The sequence below is a fragment of the Bidens hawaiensis genome, unplaced genomic scaffold (genome assembly GCF_021521415.1).
Source record: "Bidens hawaiensis isolate Kalapana, Puna unplaced genomic scaffold, B.hawaiensis_p1.1 tig00000296_1, whole genome shotgun sequence".
NCBI classification, from domain to species: domain Eukaryota; kingdom Viridiplantae; phylum Streptophyta; class Magnoliopsida; order Asterales; family Asteraceae; genus Bidens; species Bidens hawaiensis.
Genome location: NW_027491024.1, coordinates 3,323,159 through 3,340,656, shown reverse-complemented (window position 1 = coordinate 3,340,656; position 17,498 = coordinate 3,323,159). Strand labels below are relative to the sequence as shown.

At 34.0% G+C, this 17,498-nt stretch overlaps 1 protein-coding gene and 1 pseudogene across 2 annotated transcripts; one reads left to right on the top strand and one right to left on the bottom strand.

Annotated features, from left to right (window-relative positions):
• Positions 1-12,772: 12,772 nt before the first annotated feature.
• LOC143620215 (akuammiline synthase 1-like) lies at positions 12,773-14,671 on the top strand. The gene is made up of 2 exons (XM_077091951.1): positions 12,773-13,141; positions 13,516-14,671. The coding sequence occupies exons 1-2, from the start codon at positions 12,963-12,965 to the stop codon at positions 14,663-14,665; spliced, it is 1,329 nt and encodes a 442-aa protein (XP_076948066.1). The 5' UTR covers positions 12,773-12,962; the 3' UTR covers positions 14,666-14,671.
• Positions 14,672-14,792: 121 nt separating this feature from the next.
• LOC143619656 (uncharacterized) lies at positions 14,793-17,146 on the bottom strand (annotated as a pseudogene). The gene is made up of 5 exons (XR_013151215.1): positions 16,827-17,146; positions 15,700-15,832; positions 15,446-15,570; positions 15,194-15,341; positions 14,793-15,103 (listed from the first exon to the last, which is right to left on the bottom strand). The product of XR_013151215.1 is annotated as an uncharacterized LOC143619656 (transcript).
• Positions 17,147-17,498: the final 352 nt, after the last annotated feature.

Below are 17,498 nucleotides of genomic sequence, written 5' to 3'. Positions count from 1 at the left end.
TGATTAGTAAACATGTGACTTGGCTTGCTATGGTGATTAATATGAGAATAATATTGTTAGTCATGTTATTCCATGATAATTAAAGAAAGAGATAACTCATGATCCCCTTTACTAAAACATCATTTTATGTAAGCAATTAGTTTTTGATAAAGATAAGTTAACTCACTTTAAAGATGAGACAACCCCTTAAAATACTAAGTAAATTGTCATTGATACTTTAGTAAAAATAAACTTTTTATTATACCTAAAATACCAATTAAGATTAGTTGAGTTGTAAAGGATTATCCTTGATTTACCAAGTATTAACCTACACAACTCTTGAAAATTATAGAACTCATGTATTAACCACTCAAGAGTTGCTTAAAATAGGTTATGTTGCACACTCACTTAACGAGTAATTAACCGATCTTAGTGGATGAACACCAACAATCCGTTTCCACAACATTGTTGATAATTCTCATTCTAAAATGGTCAATCACTATTAATCTTTCATTTGGTCCATGTGAATATTAAGATTCACGTTTTTCCCACCCAAGCCCTTACAAGAATGGCAATTTCTCGACTTGTCATCAAGATCGGAATCTTGGCGGCTCTTTAAAAGATTCTTAAGTTATTCTCCAAACCCTCACATGAGTGGCAGTTTCCCGGCTTATCGTCATCTCGACTTATCATCAAGTTCGGGGTCTTGGTGTCTATTTTAAGGTTCGCCAAGGCTTCCCAAGACTAGCAATTTCTTGGCTTATCATCAAGCTTAGCACTTGGTGTATTTTAAAGAGTATTTTAACATTCCTCATCAAGTGATTATTGCAACATAACCGTCAGTTATTAAAAACCAATCACAAGTTTTACTATCACTATTAAACTTCAATTAAGATTCATTATAAACCAAGATGATACTATGGAAGTTTAGCCACTAATAAGCATTATGATAAATATCAAAGTAATATATACAAATATGATCAAATTGAAACAATCTAACCAATTTGGATGACTAATATTTGATGCTAATGACTTCTCCTTAAAACTTAATCTCCTTAATCTTTAAAGGTTGGATGGATGGGATTAATTCTCTTATTAATGGTGGTGAAAAGAGGTGGTTGGAGAGTATTGAATATTTCTCCAAGGGGTGTTCAAGTTCATTTAATGAAGAAGAAGAGCATCCAATTTATAGGTTGTCCAGGTTCTCTGGCCGTGTCAAGCTGGGCGCGACCGTGTCGTCATTTTTTTGTCATGCAGCATTAATTGTCCATGTCAGATCCTACATCTCAATGTTAAAACGGCCGTATTGAGTTCCGCAAGAGTACAAACTTCATTAGTTGTGTCTTTTCTCTTGTACTTGAAGGCATGGCCGTGTCTAGGGAAGGCACGACCGTGTTTTGCTTCAGAACCTTCTATTTTGTCTTTTCTTCCTTCTTTTAGCATGGGATGTGTTTTGGTTAACATGGTCATGTCTTGATTTCCCGATGTTTGCCTGTACTTCGTATACACCATATCTTGATTCACCATGGGGTGTGTTGAGTCGGTTTTCACCGTTTATCTATGTTTTTCTTTGTATTTCAGCTTGTTTTATTTATTGTGACTATATTTACCTATTGGTAGAAATTATAAACATTAGTGGTTATTTATTCTAATATAGTTACCGAAATTACGATTATTTGAAGATATTTTAGTGTTGAAAAGATGTATAATTTCTTATACATCAATAGGGTTATTGTATTATAAGAGGGATTATTGTATTAAAGTTTTAAACTAGTTTCTTGATTATAATAATACGAGAGGTTTACCCTAAATATTGTGTGCTTGCTTTTGTTTCTATTATTAATTCATTCTTGAATTTCTACTAAAAAATCAGTTTCTAACTAAACAGAATGGTATTTATAGTTTATACAAGTAGTTCACATATGATTCTGAATTTAAAGTGCTTTCCCTGTACATATTTATTTACAAAATCTTATTTTATAATATGATATACGAAACAAAAACAAATTCACACATACTTGAATTCGTTTAGCACTTGGATACAACTAGATACAACTTATTGATTTAGTTATTTTGCAATAATCAAATAAGCACATTTGGAATAAATAGTTATACACCAATGTATTCAATTCCATCACCAACCCATCAGCTAATAAATGTAATTGTTAACTAATGGCAAATTGGATTTTATTAAGAGAAAATTCTCATAATATCTATTTTAAAAAATGGTTTTTCAAATTTGTCCACGCTTTACAAAGAATTCTTAAAATATCCATTAAAAAAAGACGGGACGACTTTGTAATTATTCAAGGCGACTAGTTCATATAGCCAACATAAAACAAACACATGTCCATAAAGTTGACGCAGCGAGTGGTCCGTGAAGCCAATCTAAGCACCAACAAAGCAGTCGGCCCGACGACTGCATTCATGTCTACGCCGGTCTTACTAGATCGTGAAAAAGCCGACTAGATCACGTTGTTAAAAACCCGGTCCGACTAGTAAGACATGTGGGACGACTAAATCATATTAAATGAAGATTGGAAAAAACGTTATTAAAAATAGGGCCGACTAGATCATGAAAATGCTGACTAGATCGTGAATATGCCGACTAGATCATGAACGATTGCTAACTATATCAAGTTATTAAAAATTGGGCCGACAAAGAATATCATAAACGGCCGATTAGAATGTTAAACCACAACCGGCCCAACTAGTTTGTAAATGGTTTTAGTCACCGGTGTATAGTAAAAAAATCATTTTAAAAAAATAAAAAATACTAACATTTTATACAATAAATAGGCAAGAACCGGGATAGATAATATGAACCACCAAAATTTTCCCAAACACTTGCCCAATACCCTTGCAAAACATCTTCAGGATTTGTAAAAAAAAAACAAAACAAAACCACTTCCAGACCCAAAACCAACATATATCAGTATGGTCCGTCTCCATTGCTAAAATAGGCGGCCCCAGAAGTAGGACGTAAGCAATAAGTGTGGAAGTGGGGGCCGTACTCCATATCACACTACTCCAGCTACCACAGCCTTCGCTCCATCCATCATATTTCACCAAAAAGGTTTTGTCCGGGGGGGGGGGGGGGGATGATGGATATTTAGAGAGGCGACCCAATCAGAACCTTTAACACCCAGCATTATGATGTGTATGTCGCCAAAGTCGAGGATGTAGAGAAAGTGACACATCTAGTCGCTGGTTCCAATCACGCACACCAACTATTTAAATATCATGTATTTTATTTTTAAATTTTTGATATTGTAATTGGTATATTTGTAACAATAAATTCAATGATATTAATCATATAACTTTGGTTGTTAACTTTTTTGTGAATTTAATATTAAAACATAAACGTATCTATAAAATTCGTTCAGTAATTGTAGACATTTTTGAAAACTTCATGATCTAGTCGGCATTTTCACGACCTAGTCGGCGTTTTCATGATCTAGTTGGGTTCTCATGATCTAGTCGATGTTTCACGATCTAGTCGGCGTTTTCATGATCTAGTCGGGCTGTTATCGTTTTTAACATTCTAGTCAGCCTGGTTTTTCAATAACGTGATCTAGTTAGCATTCGTTCATGATCTAGTCGGCATGTTCACGATCTAGTCGGCCCTATTTTTTTATAACGGTTTTTCCAATATTTATTTGATATGATTTAGTCGTCCTACATGTCTTACTAGTCGCCCTAGGTTTATAACAACGTGATCTAGTTGGTGTTTTCACGATCTAGTCGGCATGTTCATGATCTAGTCGGCCGACATAGACATGAGTGTAGTCGTCGGGCCGACTGCTTTGTTGGCGTTTAGATTGGCTTCACGAACCAGTCGTCGCGTCAGCTTTATGGGCACATGTTCGTTTTTTATTAGCTATACGAACTAATCGTCATGAATGATTAAAAAGTCGTCTCGCTTTTTTTTGTAATTGATATTTTAAGAATTCTTTGTATATGGTGGACAAATTTGGAAAATCATATTTTAAAATGGATATCATGGGAATTTTCCTTTTTATTAATCCTACATTTTTTAGATTGGCCTATAGTAATCTCATATCTAAAAATTGATGTCATTAGTTTCACCTTTTCACATTTTTTTTCATTGAACCCCGTTAAAAATAACTATCATTAAGTTTTTATTGGACTTTACATTGATTTTTAGGGCTTTTGATTTGAATGATGATACGAGTAGATTAATTTAAAACTTGTCTCGAAATTATGCTCTAAATGGATTAGTTTTTGTTAATTGAAAGTTTTTAACAGTGTTAAGTTATTTTTAACAAGGCTGAATGAAAACAAAAGTGTAAAAGATGAAACCGGTGGCACAATTTCACAAAGTGAAATTATTATCGGTCAACATAAATGTGAGATTAATAAAACTCAATTTACTAAATTGACTGTTCAAAAAAAATAAATAAATAAAATCCAATTGACTTAATTAATTGCTACCTATATATATTATTGTATTATTAAGGAAGAGTGATGGGCATTCAAGGTAATTTCACAATTACATAGTGAGGACGAAAATGTCATTTCATAATTGGGCAGAAAAAGTAATTTGCCAGCACCTCAATCCGTTCTTAAAGCATTAGGTGCAACTTAACGAAGCTTCATTTGTTTTGAAATTACTCTTTAATCCTTTGGGACATAAAAGGTTTTTGGTGGAGTCAAATGTTTAATGTTGAAGCATTGAAGGGTCATTGGTTACTGTATTGATGATTGCTTATTTAACTTCCAGTTTTAAGTGATCGTAGTTACCTTTACAACTCCTTTAGTTGTGTCGGTTTCACCTCCTGCTCCATTCATTCTATATATTGCGTCGGTGTCTGCGCCTTTGAATCATCATCATGATCATCATCATCATCTTCCTTTCTATTTCAGGTTAACTCCAGGTATTTTTCACCTCAATTTCAGGTTAACTGCTATGATTAGTTTCTTAATTTGAATTTTAGTGCAATTTTGGTGTATTTGTCGATAGAAGATCATTATCAACTCCAAATAGAACTTGGTTGTTGTGCAGGGTAAGTCATGATGATTTCGACTTCTCAGATTCAATTATGTGTACGTATTTAATGCATTTCCTATAATGATAAAAACTAACTCATTGTTGATGTTCATCTGACTTATTTTTTGATTATATAATTTTGTTGTGCATATATAAAGTTGCATGAAGGGCCAAGCAAGTTACACACTGAGTGAAGATGTTACATCTAGATTCCTTCCCAACAAATAACATGGCGTGCTTCTTTTATTGGTTAAACCAGCCTATAATATTATGCTTAGCATTTCTATAAGTTTTCATGCAGGTTTTTACACGGGTTCGAGTCCGTTCATGTATATATAACTTATTTATGGGCCCAATGATTAGTTGCGTCGGGCACATGCATAGTCCACATCTCGAATTTTGCTAACCATTTTGTTTATGTGTTGGTTTATTTAGCTTCTTGCTGTTCAGTGTTGGTATTTCTCTAAACCAAGCAGGTTCAAATAAGTTTGTCATAATTGGTTATAATAAAAGTAACTTTGGTTCAAAACAAGTTTATTAAAAAAGTATCAATTTTGGTTTTGGGTCAAAACGGATTATATGAAAATTGAGTTTGGGTCAAACGGTATCAATTTTAGTTTGATTATGAACTGGTTAAAAATAAACTGATACCAGGTCAAAACGTTATTTATTTTCTTATTTATTTATTAATATGAGTTTCGATTTAGGTTAGACGAGTTATAAGAAAACTGAGTTATGGTCAAACCGGGTTATTAAAAAAATATTAATTTTGTTTCGGGTTAAAAAGAGGTTTTGAATAGGTTTTAAGTAGGCTGGTCTGGCCGGGTTAAAAAGAGGTTTTTGAATAGGATTAACAGGTTGAACTGGTTCAACTAAGAACGGGTTATAACAAAAGTGAATCTGGTTCAAAACGGGTTGGTTTAAAAAGTATCATTTTGATTTGGGTCGGAACATATAATAAGTAAAATGAGTTTCGGTTAAATTGGTATCAGTTTTTGGTTCGGATCTGAACTGATTAAGATAAAAATAAATTAGGTCAAAACGAGATTTAAAAAAAGTATCAATTTTGGTTCAGCTGAAAACCTGTTATAAGCAAAATGAGTTCGTGTTAAAACCCGCTATTTAAAAAAAACATCGATATTGGTTCGGGTTAGAAAAGGTTTTAAGTAGGATAAAACACGCTTGTCGAGTCTGGTCGTGCCCGACAACAAGCCAACAGGTTCAAGTGGTAAGAAAATGTTATAAGAAAAGTGAATTTGGTTCAAAACGGGTTGTTTACTAAAGAATGGTTTGGCCAAGAACGATGACTTTGGGTCAAAATGGTATCAATTTTGGTTCGGGTCTGAACTGGTTAAAGGCCAATTGAGGTCAGGTCCCAACGGGTTTTTATTTTATATATAAATTATATTTAATGGTTTAATATATATATATATATATATATATATATACAGAATATTAATAATTATTATTATTATAGATACAATATGTTAAAAATAACTAAATGATAAGCGGGCCGAATTCGAGTTTTTTGTAAGTTAAAGAAGTTTGTGCTGAACATAAGCCTAAAAATAAATATGTTTAGTAAGCGAACCCGATAATTACTTATCAAGCTTAAGTAAACTCGCGAGCATAAATGAGCACAAAATTTAAATAATTTTTATTTAATGTTTAATATCTTTATATATAAATTACGCTAAATAAACTAAATGATAAACAAGCTGAATATGAGCTTTTCTAAGTTAAACGAGCTTGGGCTCAACTTGGCTCGTTCAGTAGACCATTTGTATGGCCTTTTTTATTTAAAGAATTTGACTTCCTCTCGTCGTAGTCAAAGTCAAACTAATATTTTTAATTTCCTTTTATTTACTGCACCGCTAAAATTTGATGAGTTATGAATTGTAATTGTAACTTTTGTTTATGTAAATTGTGCATTTGAATGTGTTTATATGGAATTTGTTTACTTGGCATTGTAGTTGTTGTTCTTACAGATAGTAGAGAGTTGTGAAAATGCATCAATCGTCTCGAGCAATCATTAGGATTATTAATGAAAATTGGATGGCTTGACATGTTGGCAAGGGACTACAAGGTTCAATTCAGTCTTTCTTTGCTTGGACTGCATGATTAGTTAAGACTGTAAAAGATGAATCAATTGAGATTTATGATAATATAGAGAGACACTGACTTAATACTAGCTATTATTTTATTAATTATGGAGTTATTAGGGCATTTTATTCTTAATATGCGTGTTTCTACAAAATTTGGATCTAAAATTTGTTGTATCACGTGAATACCGATCGTTGATGGTAAGTTTTATTAACGGGTGAAAACATTTTGTTAAATTTATGAAATGACTCGTTTCAGTCTAGAACTATTTTTGTTGGAACTTGTTTGGACAGAATTCATTAATGACAGGCCTTGGCTTCTTCGGTTGATGTGGAAGATGTTGAAAAGTGTTTTGATGCAATCAAAGCATTTGATAGCATAACTAAGCTAGTAAGTTTTCAACTTCTATCAATTAATCTTTTTCTTACCTTGACTTTAACTTTACGAGGGTGTGTGATATTTGGTGACACAAAATACATAGAGATTTCATTGTAAAGAGATGGAGGAAGATTATAACTCTTTTGGTGTGTTGTTAGTAGTTATGTGGTAGAAATTTCAATGTAATTAATTATGTGTTTCGGCTCATGAATTTAGGTCACTTTATTGGATCGTCGTTGTTACTATCATATATGTTGGTAGAAATTCTAGCTATCAGCATTGGCTTTGACCCGTCCTTTGCATTTGTAAGGTACTTTTAATACAAAGCTAATTAATATATTTTGATTATTATACATAAGAAAATTTACATCTATGCAGGATTCTTGGAGGTAAAGTTGCCAAGATTCTGTTAATTATAAGGTGTAGCAAATAATGGCCCCGAAAATGTGTAGCAAACAATTTGTGTTTTTTATTTTTTTTATCATCATTTTTTTAATAATGATGTTATTAACGTTAAAATTCATCTAATTTAGCATCGTTATAATTTTATTTTTTATTATAAAAATCTAATGAGTTCATCAAACATTGCCACACATTGTGAAGTACGCGGTGTAAAAATCTTTGATAGCATTATGATTGAAAGGCGACAAAATCCCCATTGTGTCCAAAATTGCAACTTGAAATGAGAGGGTGCGATTTTCGTGAACACACTCTTGCGAATTTTGTGCTTAATGTACCTTTTTAATGTATTTGTGGATTCAAGGTTATCGGGCCATTGTAAACTGTATTGGAATATTGGAAATGGCCTACCTGTTTTGGAATATGGAGTTGATTAGTTATGAAGGAACCGAGGTTGCACCCGGGAATCCCAATCAACCGCAACCGCAGTCTTTGCTTGCTTATTTTTCACTTGTGGAACAACGAAGTGATTTCCCAGATACGGTTCTTTATCAACATCTTCTCCCTGTGAATCTGAACCCTCATTATCAAGTAACTATTTTTCTTTGTTATTTTTATTTGTTTGATAAAAGTTTGAGACACAGTTGGGATGGTAAAAGTGAACACAAGCCCATAGGATGACAGAAACTGAAAAGACGGACGAGTTGTTACACCGCACATGCAATACGTGCTCCTGTCACTCAAGTTGAATTTGTTTGATAAGCTAAACACTTCCTTGGTTTTCTTGTTGTTGGAAGAATGTAACCATCAAAGCCTGCATCGCCTGTATTTAACCTTTGTTTTACCCATCCGAGTATTTTAGATCTATCTTTCCACATACAGTCGGTTTTCACTGACTAATTATTAACTCCATTTACATGGCTGAATTTTATTAAATTATACATACTAATGAATCTTATACAAAAACATCTATAAAAATTCCAAATTTTCGATAATAATGTACTGTGTTAAACTCATATGATCGCCCTTAATTTATTTTTTATTTTCAAATTATCTAAGAAACACCTTGTAGTTAATTCTCATTGAAAGTTGTTATTGTGAATTGTTACATTAGTTTATTAGTAGCCTATTTTAAAAAACAAATACCACCCCAAAGCGGTACGATAATGTGCAGGTTCTTAAGTCGAGCGAAGCCAAAAATAAAAGTACTAAATAGAGAAATAAGAAAATTAATTACAATTTTTTAGCTATCAAACATAGTAATATACCAAGAATCAACCATTCAAGTAAATATAAGAATCATCCACTGATAAGTTAAATTTAATTTAAAAAGAGGTAGTAAGCGTGAAACGCTAAAATAGTTTCTTTACGTAACTGTGTACATTAAACATGGGAAGTGAGTAACATTGTATATCAGGTGCAACAACGGTTAGTACACAACACCTGCATCGCCGCCAAGTGAGTTGACGGTGTGGAAATATTGAAGGGGCCTCATATCAGTAGATATTTCATAAAGTGCCTGTGAGTTACAAATGACAAACCACTTCCCATTTGTCATGTAGTGTGTAATTCAGCACTATAAACGCACTGGTATAGGAGGGATCAGAGTAGGGGTGAAGAGATTGATCCAAATGAACCATGGCCTTTATAACACCATCGTAGACACTTTGGGATTATGCAATGGCCACTCAAATGGCTACATAATTTTTCATATTAAACGTGCCACGAGTTTCATTACAAGATATATTTATTCAACACAAACAACAACATGGACACAAATACCCTTCAACACAAAAAGGGAATACGTAAGAACGACTTCCATGCGGTCCAACGGAACTCTGTCTCAACATGCGTTGTACATCATCGTTTTGGAGGCTTGGTCAATATAAAGAGACAGCCTTCCCATCGTTTTGGAGGCTTGGTCAATATAAAGAGACAGCCTTCCCCCTTATTCCATCAAAATCAATTTTTAGGACCCATTTGAGAAACATTGATAACTCCCGGCACATGCTACTAACTCATGGAAGCCGAAACATATCATGCAACCTATGGTCTCTGTCCTAAGATAAGTGCATCCTCATGTTTCTACAACTTAAGTTTCAATCACTTTATAACACCATTTATCCAAAATATATCCATACGCCAGTATGCATATGCACAATCAAATCACGTATGCCCACCACTTTACCTTTTTTACAATTCGTTGACCGGAAACTTTGTGGCTTTAATTTGAGCATTTATTTCATATCCTGATTAAACTTCAACTCTAACTACTCACCAATTAACGCACATTTAATCATTTATGTTGATTAAAAATCACAAAACCTATAAATCTACTTTATTAACAACATGATGTATCCAATATATATGCATACGTCAATATTTAGTAACCACCCCCTCACGAAATTATCCAACAAGCATATGCACATGGGGCAACACAGTCGCACGGATAAATCATTACACACCATACCAAACACTACAAACCAACACGAGAGGATAACTAGCTCGAACCCGCGGCAATGCGCGGGCACTTCTGCTAGTTTATAAGGAAATCATACTTATGGGATTGTCGATAAATTACTTAATGAATACACTAAAATATTGAGGCGTTGACAAAAACAACATACATAACACGTCTAGTATCAAGCAAAAACAACTTGATACATATTTAATGAGTGCTTTTAAACGTACCATCTTTATCTCTTTTTAGTAAACATACTCCCCTTTTAACTTTTACAATAATACAATTCAAACCTTTTAGATTTTTTTTTGTTATTTTGTTATCTTTTATTATTATTTTTTTTAAAACATATTATTTATAGATTTTTTATTTTTTATATGATAAAAAAAATTCTTATTTAAAACAAACGTTTTTTTATTATTTAAAAAACACCTATTTTTTTCTATAATTGGTTTTTAAGATAGTATTATTTTTTAATAGTTTTTAAAGATAGTTTTTACTTTTTAAAACAAATTTCATATTGTTTGTTAATAAAGGTTATATGATAATTAGTATTTTCAATATGGATATAGTGTTTACATTTGAAAAAGTAGTTTAATCAGAAAAAAATTTGCACATGTGATAATTTGTATTCTTAAGTCATAACACAAAAACAGTTTTTATATTTCAAAACGTGAAATATTAAAAGGAAACTACAAAATGGAAAAAAAAATATTGGATGGAGTAATATATCAAATAAACTTGTCAAAGGAATTAAAAGTTTAGAAGTGGTGTAGGTTTAGCCTAACTCATATATATTTATTATGTTTAGCAATTGGATACAAGTACATACAATTAATAGGTTTGAATCAAATACAAACTTAAAGTTGGTACTAAATGTACGAATCAAAGGAAACCCGAGAAATATGCCCAATACAAATATCCTTCCCTCATCTCCTACCTCCATCGTTACAAGCGAATTCAATAAACAAGAAATCGTTTGTTCGTCCTCTAATTATAAATACTGGTTTTGTGTGTACAAAGTAGCCTGATTATTCGTCAGATGAAGGCAAGCGTTTGAGTAATCGAGAGTGAAGCTTTTGGTTACGCCATTAAAGCTCTATGATTGTAATTGGAATTTGGAATGGAAGTCATGTGAGAGTAAGAGTGTTCAATTGAGCATTGTAAATCGGATTTAAGAATCAATTATACTTCATCGATCAAAAAGATACTGAGTGTGAAGTTATACAAACAAATTAGGAGTGAAGTGTCATTTTAGTCCTTATGGTTTGGCAAATAATGCGAATTTAGTCTAGAAAGTTTATTTTTTGCATATGGACCCTCCACGTTTCCCAGTTCTTGCCAATTACATCCAAATCGCTAATCCCGTTAAATTTTATCGTTAAGTCAAGGGTAGACATGTCTTTTCACTCTTTCTTTATTATAATACTTATTTAAGTGAACGGCGGTTTTCGTCCTTGTGGTTTGTCCAAATCTGTGGTTTTAGTCCAATACTTTTAAGTTTGCAATTTTCTTCCCTGTGGTTTCATTTCACTTGCAATTAAACCCGAATTTATTAACCTTGTTAAGTCTTGTCGTTAGTCCATTTGCGTGCCCCTCATGTGACGATCAATTTTGTATTTTTTCTCTCCAAACAAACCTCAGCCCTAATTCGCAACCCCCTCACGTGAGGGGCTGGGGTGTATTTGGGGAAAAAGGGAAAAAAGAAGGAACAAAATTGTGCCTCACGTGAATGGCACACTGATAGGTTTAACAACCAAACTTAACGAGATTAGGCAATTCGAGTTTAATTGCAAGAGAAATGAAACCATAGGGAAGATAATTGCAAACTTAAAACTATTGGACTAAAACCGCAGATTTGGACAAACTACAAGAACGAAAACCGCAGTTCACTGAAATAAGTATTATAATAAAGAAATAGTGAAAAGACATGTCTACCCCTGACTTAACGATAAAATTTAACGAGGTTAGTGATTTGAATGTAATTGGCAAGAACTGGGAAACGTGGAGGGTCTATATGCAAAAAATAAACTTTTTGGACTAAATTCGCATTATTTGCCAAACCACAAGGGCTAAAATGACACTTTACTCGATTTTAAAGCATACTATTTGAGGAAGAAAAAGCATATTCAGCAATTACTCAATAATTAACATAGTTGAACAAGTAGTGTAATTTAATTACACTACTTGTAAAAGAAATATAATGTAATTAAATTACACTATGTGTTTTTGTTAGCTATCATGTAATTACACTACAAACACGATTTCCACCTACTTAAAAAATGTCACCGCTCCAAATTTGTTTTAGTTGGCACGCTTCACACATTTATTCTATTTATAAGTTAACTTTGCCTATAATTAATTAATTAATTGATTTGGTTTTTTTACTAATCAAATATGCACATGTAGAATAAATAATTATGCGCCAACTTATTCCATTTAACAACCCCATTAGCGCATAAACGTTGATTATCAATTGCTAACTGCTGCCTATCTAAAAGAAATCATACTTTGGACGTTCCATGAATTACTTAATAATTAATATGTACATTGAGGCATTATAAAAAGAAGTGCACATAGATGCATCAATACATCTTAAATTCATAATTACTAGTAATATAGTCATCCATAATGACCATGATCATGACAAGGCTTCTAAGATGTTTAAGATCAAGGCAACTTCTTACTATTGTATCTCAAGAAACCATTAAACCATCTTCTCCGACACCTCCACACCTCAAAACTCTTAATCTTTCATTACCTGATCAGATGGCTCCCAATAAGCCCTGCTTGCGTTGCGCACATATGATGTATATATGTGTGAACCCTCGGGTGGGCAAAAGTGAAATTGCACTAATTTTGACGTTATTTTACTAATCTCGTGAAAATAACGTTAAAAGTGACGGACGGTTAATCAGGCATCATGTAGTGGCGTTGATAGCCGAAAGACAAGGGTACATGCACCGATCAGCCGGTGTCCCGATGATTGAGTGCTATGTGCCTTATGTCCAAGGCTTGATGCAAAACTACTATCGAGCCGGGGGTCTCACCGGAAGCAGCCTCTCTATCCTTATGGGGTAGAGGTAAGGCTGTCTACATCTTACCCTCCTCAGACCCTACCATAGCTTTGCTATTGGTGAGATATACTGAGTACGATGATGATGATGATGATGATGATGATGATGATGGCTCCCAATTCCATGATGCGATTTATATTCTTCTACAAAAACGACACCAACGTCGGTGACATCAACATCCTAAAGAAGTCGTTATCAAAGACCTTAGCATCATACTATCCATTCGCTGGCCGGTTTCTAGCACCTTCGGCGCCTAAAATCGACTGTAATGACCAAGGCACCGAGTTCTTGGAAGTTTCTAATGATAGCAGACTCAGCGACTTCATTTTCAAGAAAGATCTCAACGAAAGTATATTAGACCAACTCATTCCTACTTATGCGGTAGGTGATAGTCCTAATTTGGTCGAGGTCCGACTGAACCATTTCAAGTGTGGGGCAGCCGCACTGGGTTTGTCCATTCCGCATAAGCTCGGTGATGGGTTCACAATGGCTAAATTTTTCAACCACTGGGCCACAGTCGCACGTGGTGGATGCCCTAAAAATCCAACTTTTTGGTTATCAGCTTCTAAACATAGCATTAAAGTACCAGAGTATGATTTTAAGGTAGACAGGGTTAGGTATGCAAGAAGGACATTCGAGTTCCCAAACTCAAAACTGAATGAGCTAAAGAACAAGTTGGTCAACGTGTCGTTGGTGAATCCTACAAGGGTCGAAATACTCTCATCTCTAATCTTTAAATCCGCAGTGGATGCCGCCACAACATTATCAGGTTCCCCACAACCAGCAAACATGCATCATGTGGTGAACATGAGGGAAAAAATCATCGAAAAAAACCGTCCTGAAATAGCAACTGGCAATGTATGTACAATAGCGGACATAGCAGTGAAGGCAGATTATGGTGAAATGAACTTTACTGAGGTTATAGCTAAGTTGAGGACAAGGATCATGGAAATTAAAGAAATTAGAGATGTGGAAGAACTTGGAGAAATACTTTTAAACAAATTTTCAACGGTAGGGGATGATCAAAGTCGAACATATACTTTTTCGAGCTTGTGTCGGTTTCCATTTTACCAAGTCGATTTTGGGTGGGGAAAACCCGTACGGGTGATAGCCCAAAGTGGAGTCTCAGATGGAAGCGTCGTTCAGTTGGCGGATACTCCCTCTGGAGATGGTATTGAAGCAACAGTTCAATTGAAAGAAGAAGAAATGGCTATCTTTGAGAAAGAGATTCTTGCATACTCTCAAGATATGATCTGAAAGTTTGTGTTTTCTATTTGGTTTATCAATAAGTATTTCATAAACAAAATGTAATTGTATGCATATAATTACAGCTAAAATTTGCAAGAGTTATAGCATATTAAAAATAACAATAAGTTAATAGATAGAAGGTCCTTTTTGAATAGATATATAACCATAAAAACAAAAACAATCAGATTAACATACTAATCACCAAAAGTAAGAGTAGAAACACACAAAAATAGAAATGTTTTGCTCTAAACAGGAGTTGTGTACCATGTGCTCAAAGTGTTATCCCTATAAAGACGTCGTTCTAAAAACCATTCATCCTTCAAGCATGGCCTTTGCAGCATCTATAAGTATCGGTCTGAATTCATCAGATGCTCTACCAAGCACAGTGTATCCTTCCTTGTCTTCAACGTCAACATCCGCACCATGTCTGATCAGTAGAAAAGCCACCTGTGTCACCAAACAAACACAAAGAAATCAACTTGATAACATAATTATCTGATATTTATATTAAAAGTATAACTGTGTATGAACATGTACCTCTTTGTTATGGCATATCACTGCAGTCATAATAGGAGTTTGTCCCGCTCTATCAACAGCATCAATATCCGCACCTTCCTCGATCAAAAGTTCACATAACTCTTGAGTTTCCTGTACTTGCTGCACGATGCAACGGTGTGCATCCGACCTATATAAAATGAACTTCAAACAATAAGCAACCAACGAGATAATGAAAGATTATTGTTTGAAAGATGAACTGAAAACTTGTAAATCACTATTGAAGTTACAAACCTTGTCCTTTGCATTGATCTTTGCTCCATTAGAAAGCAAAAGTTCAGCTACTTTCACCCAACCCTTGCTGGCTTCATAGTGCAGAGCAGTTCTACCACCGTTGTTTTTCAAATTTACATCCGCCCCTGTTCATCAAAATCTTATTCTTTTAGCAGATATCATATTGAATTAAGCAACGTAATAACCAGAAAGTTATGAACATTTACGCAGCCAAAAATCTTATTACACGAGTCAGGGTACAACAATAATCGAACCTCTGTCTAGCAAAATCTTGATAATTTCAATATTTCCACTGCTTGCAGCAGAATGCAGTGGCGCCCAGCCTTCTTCATCGGCACTGTTAATCTCACTGACCGATTCATCAAAAGCTGAAAGTATCTTCACCACCTGATCAATAAAATTCATGTTCCAATATGATTCGAAAATGCCTTCACAGATCACAGCATTTGGCATCTTTAACAAAAGTTTCATCGGTTCATCAATAGCCACTGCGATATTAGATCTACATAGAAAACTAACAAGCAGCAAATCCCTAGAATACATTTAATCAATCCTCTCATTTCAATTTCATAGATCAATATAAGCATATGAAGATATTCATACAATGCACACCCTTTCCAATTATCTTCCACATGTAGTATTCAAGTAATATACCACATTCATCCTAAATCTAGGGGTATGCATGGTTTGGTAATTCAGTTTGGGTCAGTTTTGGACTTTTGGGCTAAACTGAAACTTTGGTTTATAAATGTTTGATGACCGTTTGGTGCTTGGTTTTTACGGTTTTGTCATTTGAGCTTAAAAAAATTGAGCGGAAAAAGATTTCAGCCCAAAATAATGAATATTGTGTTAATTAATATATACATTTTGTCTAAACTACTTTAAGTTACATATTTATAAAACATATAAATTAATTAATAATAATAAAACTTGAAAACCTATAAGACCATGTTTGGGATTGAGTTTTAAAAAACAGCTTATTGACTTATTGGCTTTTTCAAAAAGCCATTTTGAAAAGCCATGATTTGTGACTTTTAGAAAACAACTTTTTAACCTTTTAAAAAGGCTAAAGTAAGAAAGATTTTTGGGATTGCCTAACACTTTTTTAACTTATTGCTTTTTGAAAAAACCAATAAGCCAATAAGTTCGGTTCGGTTTTTATTACATGCTAAACTATAAAACCAAACTGTCGGTTTTTTCGGTTTCATGCACCGCAAGCGTCATGAAATTCCCAATCTATGACTCGTCACAAAAACCTAACTATTTATTTCAAGTTCAAACCTAAAAAAAAAGAGAAATTCGAAGAGTTTTGCTTCAAATGAAACACCTAGAATCCAAAATCAGCCGTTCAATTTCCTACAAATTGATAAGAAATTAAGACCTTATTGCGGCGTGACGAAACGGCAACATGAAGCAACGAACGGCCGTCTTCGTTACGAAGAGTGAGACAACGGAGCAACTGCGGCTGACTCAAATACGACACGTCGCCGTTATCAGCCGCTTTGAACAGATCGTCGTCCTTGATGTTTGCTGGTGGGTCAATCTCCATTTCAGCAAGCAGTATCGGAATGGAATGAATAATGATATTACTCGGTTATGCAGTGCTTGGGTTTTAGCGTTACGGAAGGAAAGCTTGAGCAAAAATAAAGGGGTGGAAATGTAAGTTTGATGAATCAGAGGGTTTAAAAGGTTAATTGTATAAACTAGTGCTTAAGTTTTACTTTTAATCCCTAAACTATTATTGCGTTCTTCTTCATTCTGCCACCAAATTTCAAACGGGATGATGATTAAAATGACCAATATCAATTCAAGAGAATATTCGTTTGACCAACCTCTTTCTAAATGTCAATGCTAAAATCACTTAATGCACGGACTTTAAATTTAATCATGAACTTGACAGGATTTCTAGATAACCAGGTTATGCCACTTGTTCAAACAAATTTTATCGGAAGCCAAAATATTATATTCGTTTTAGAATCCTACGATTTTAGGACAAGTAGCGCAATCCGGTTGGCTAAAAATTCGTCGAGTTAATGATTGCAAGTCGACAGGT

Excerpts from the sequence above, each read along its gene's own strand:
- LOC143620215 (XM_077091951.1), top strand. The coding sequence starts at position 12,963 with ATGACCATGATCATGACAAGGCTTCTAAGATGTTTAAGATCAAGGCAA. Across the intron at positions 13,142-13,515 it reads TTGCGTTGCGCACATATGAT|GATGGCTCCCAATTCCATGA; the intron begins GTATATATGTGT and ends GATGATGATGAT.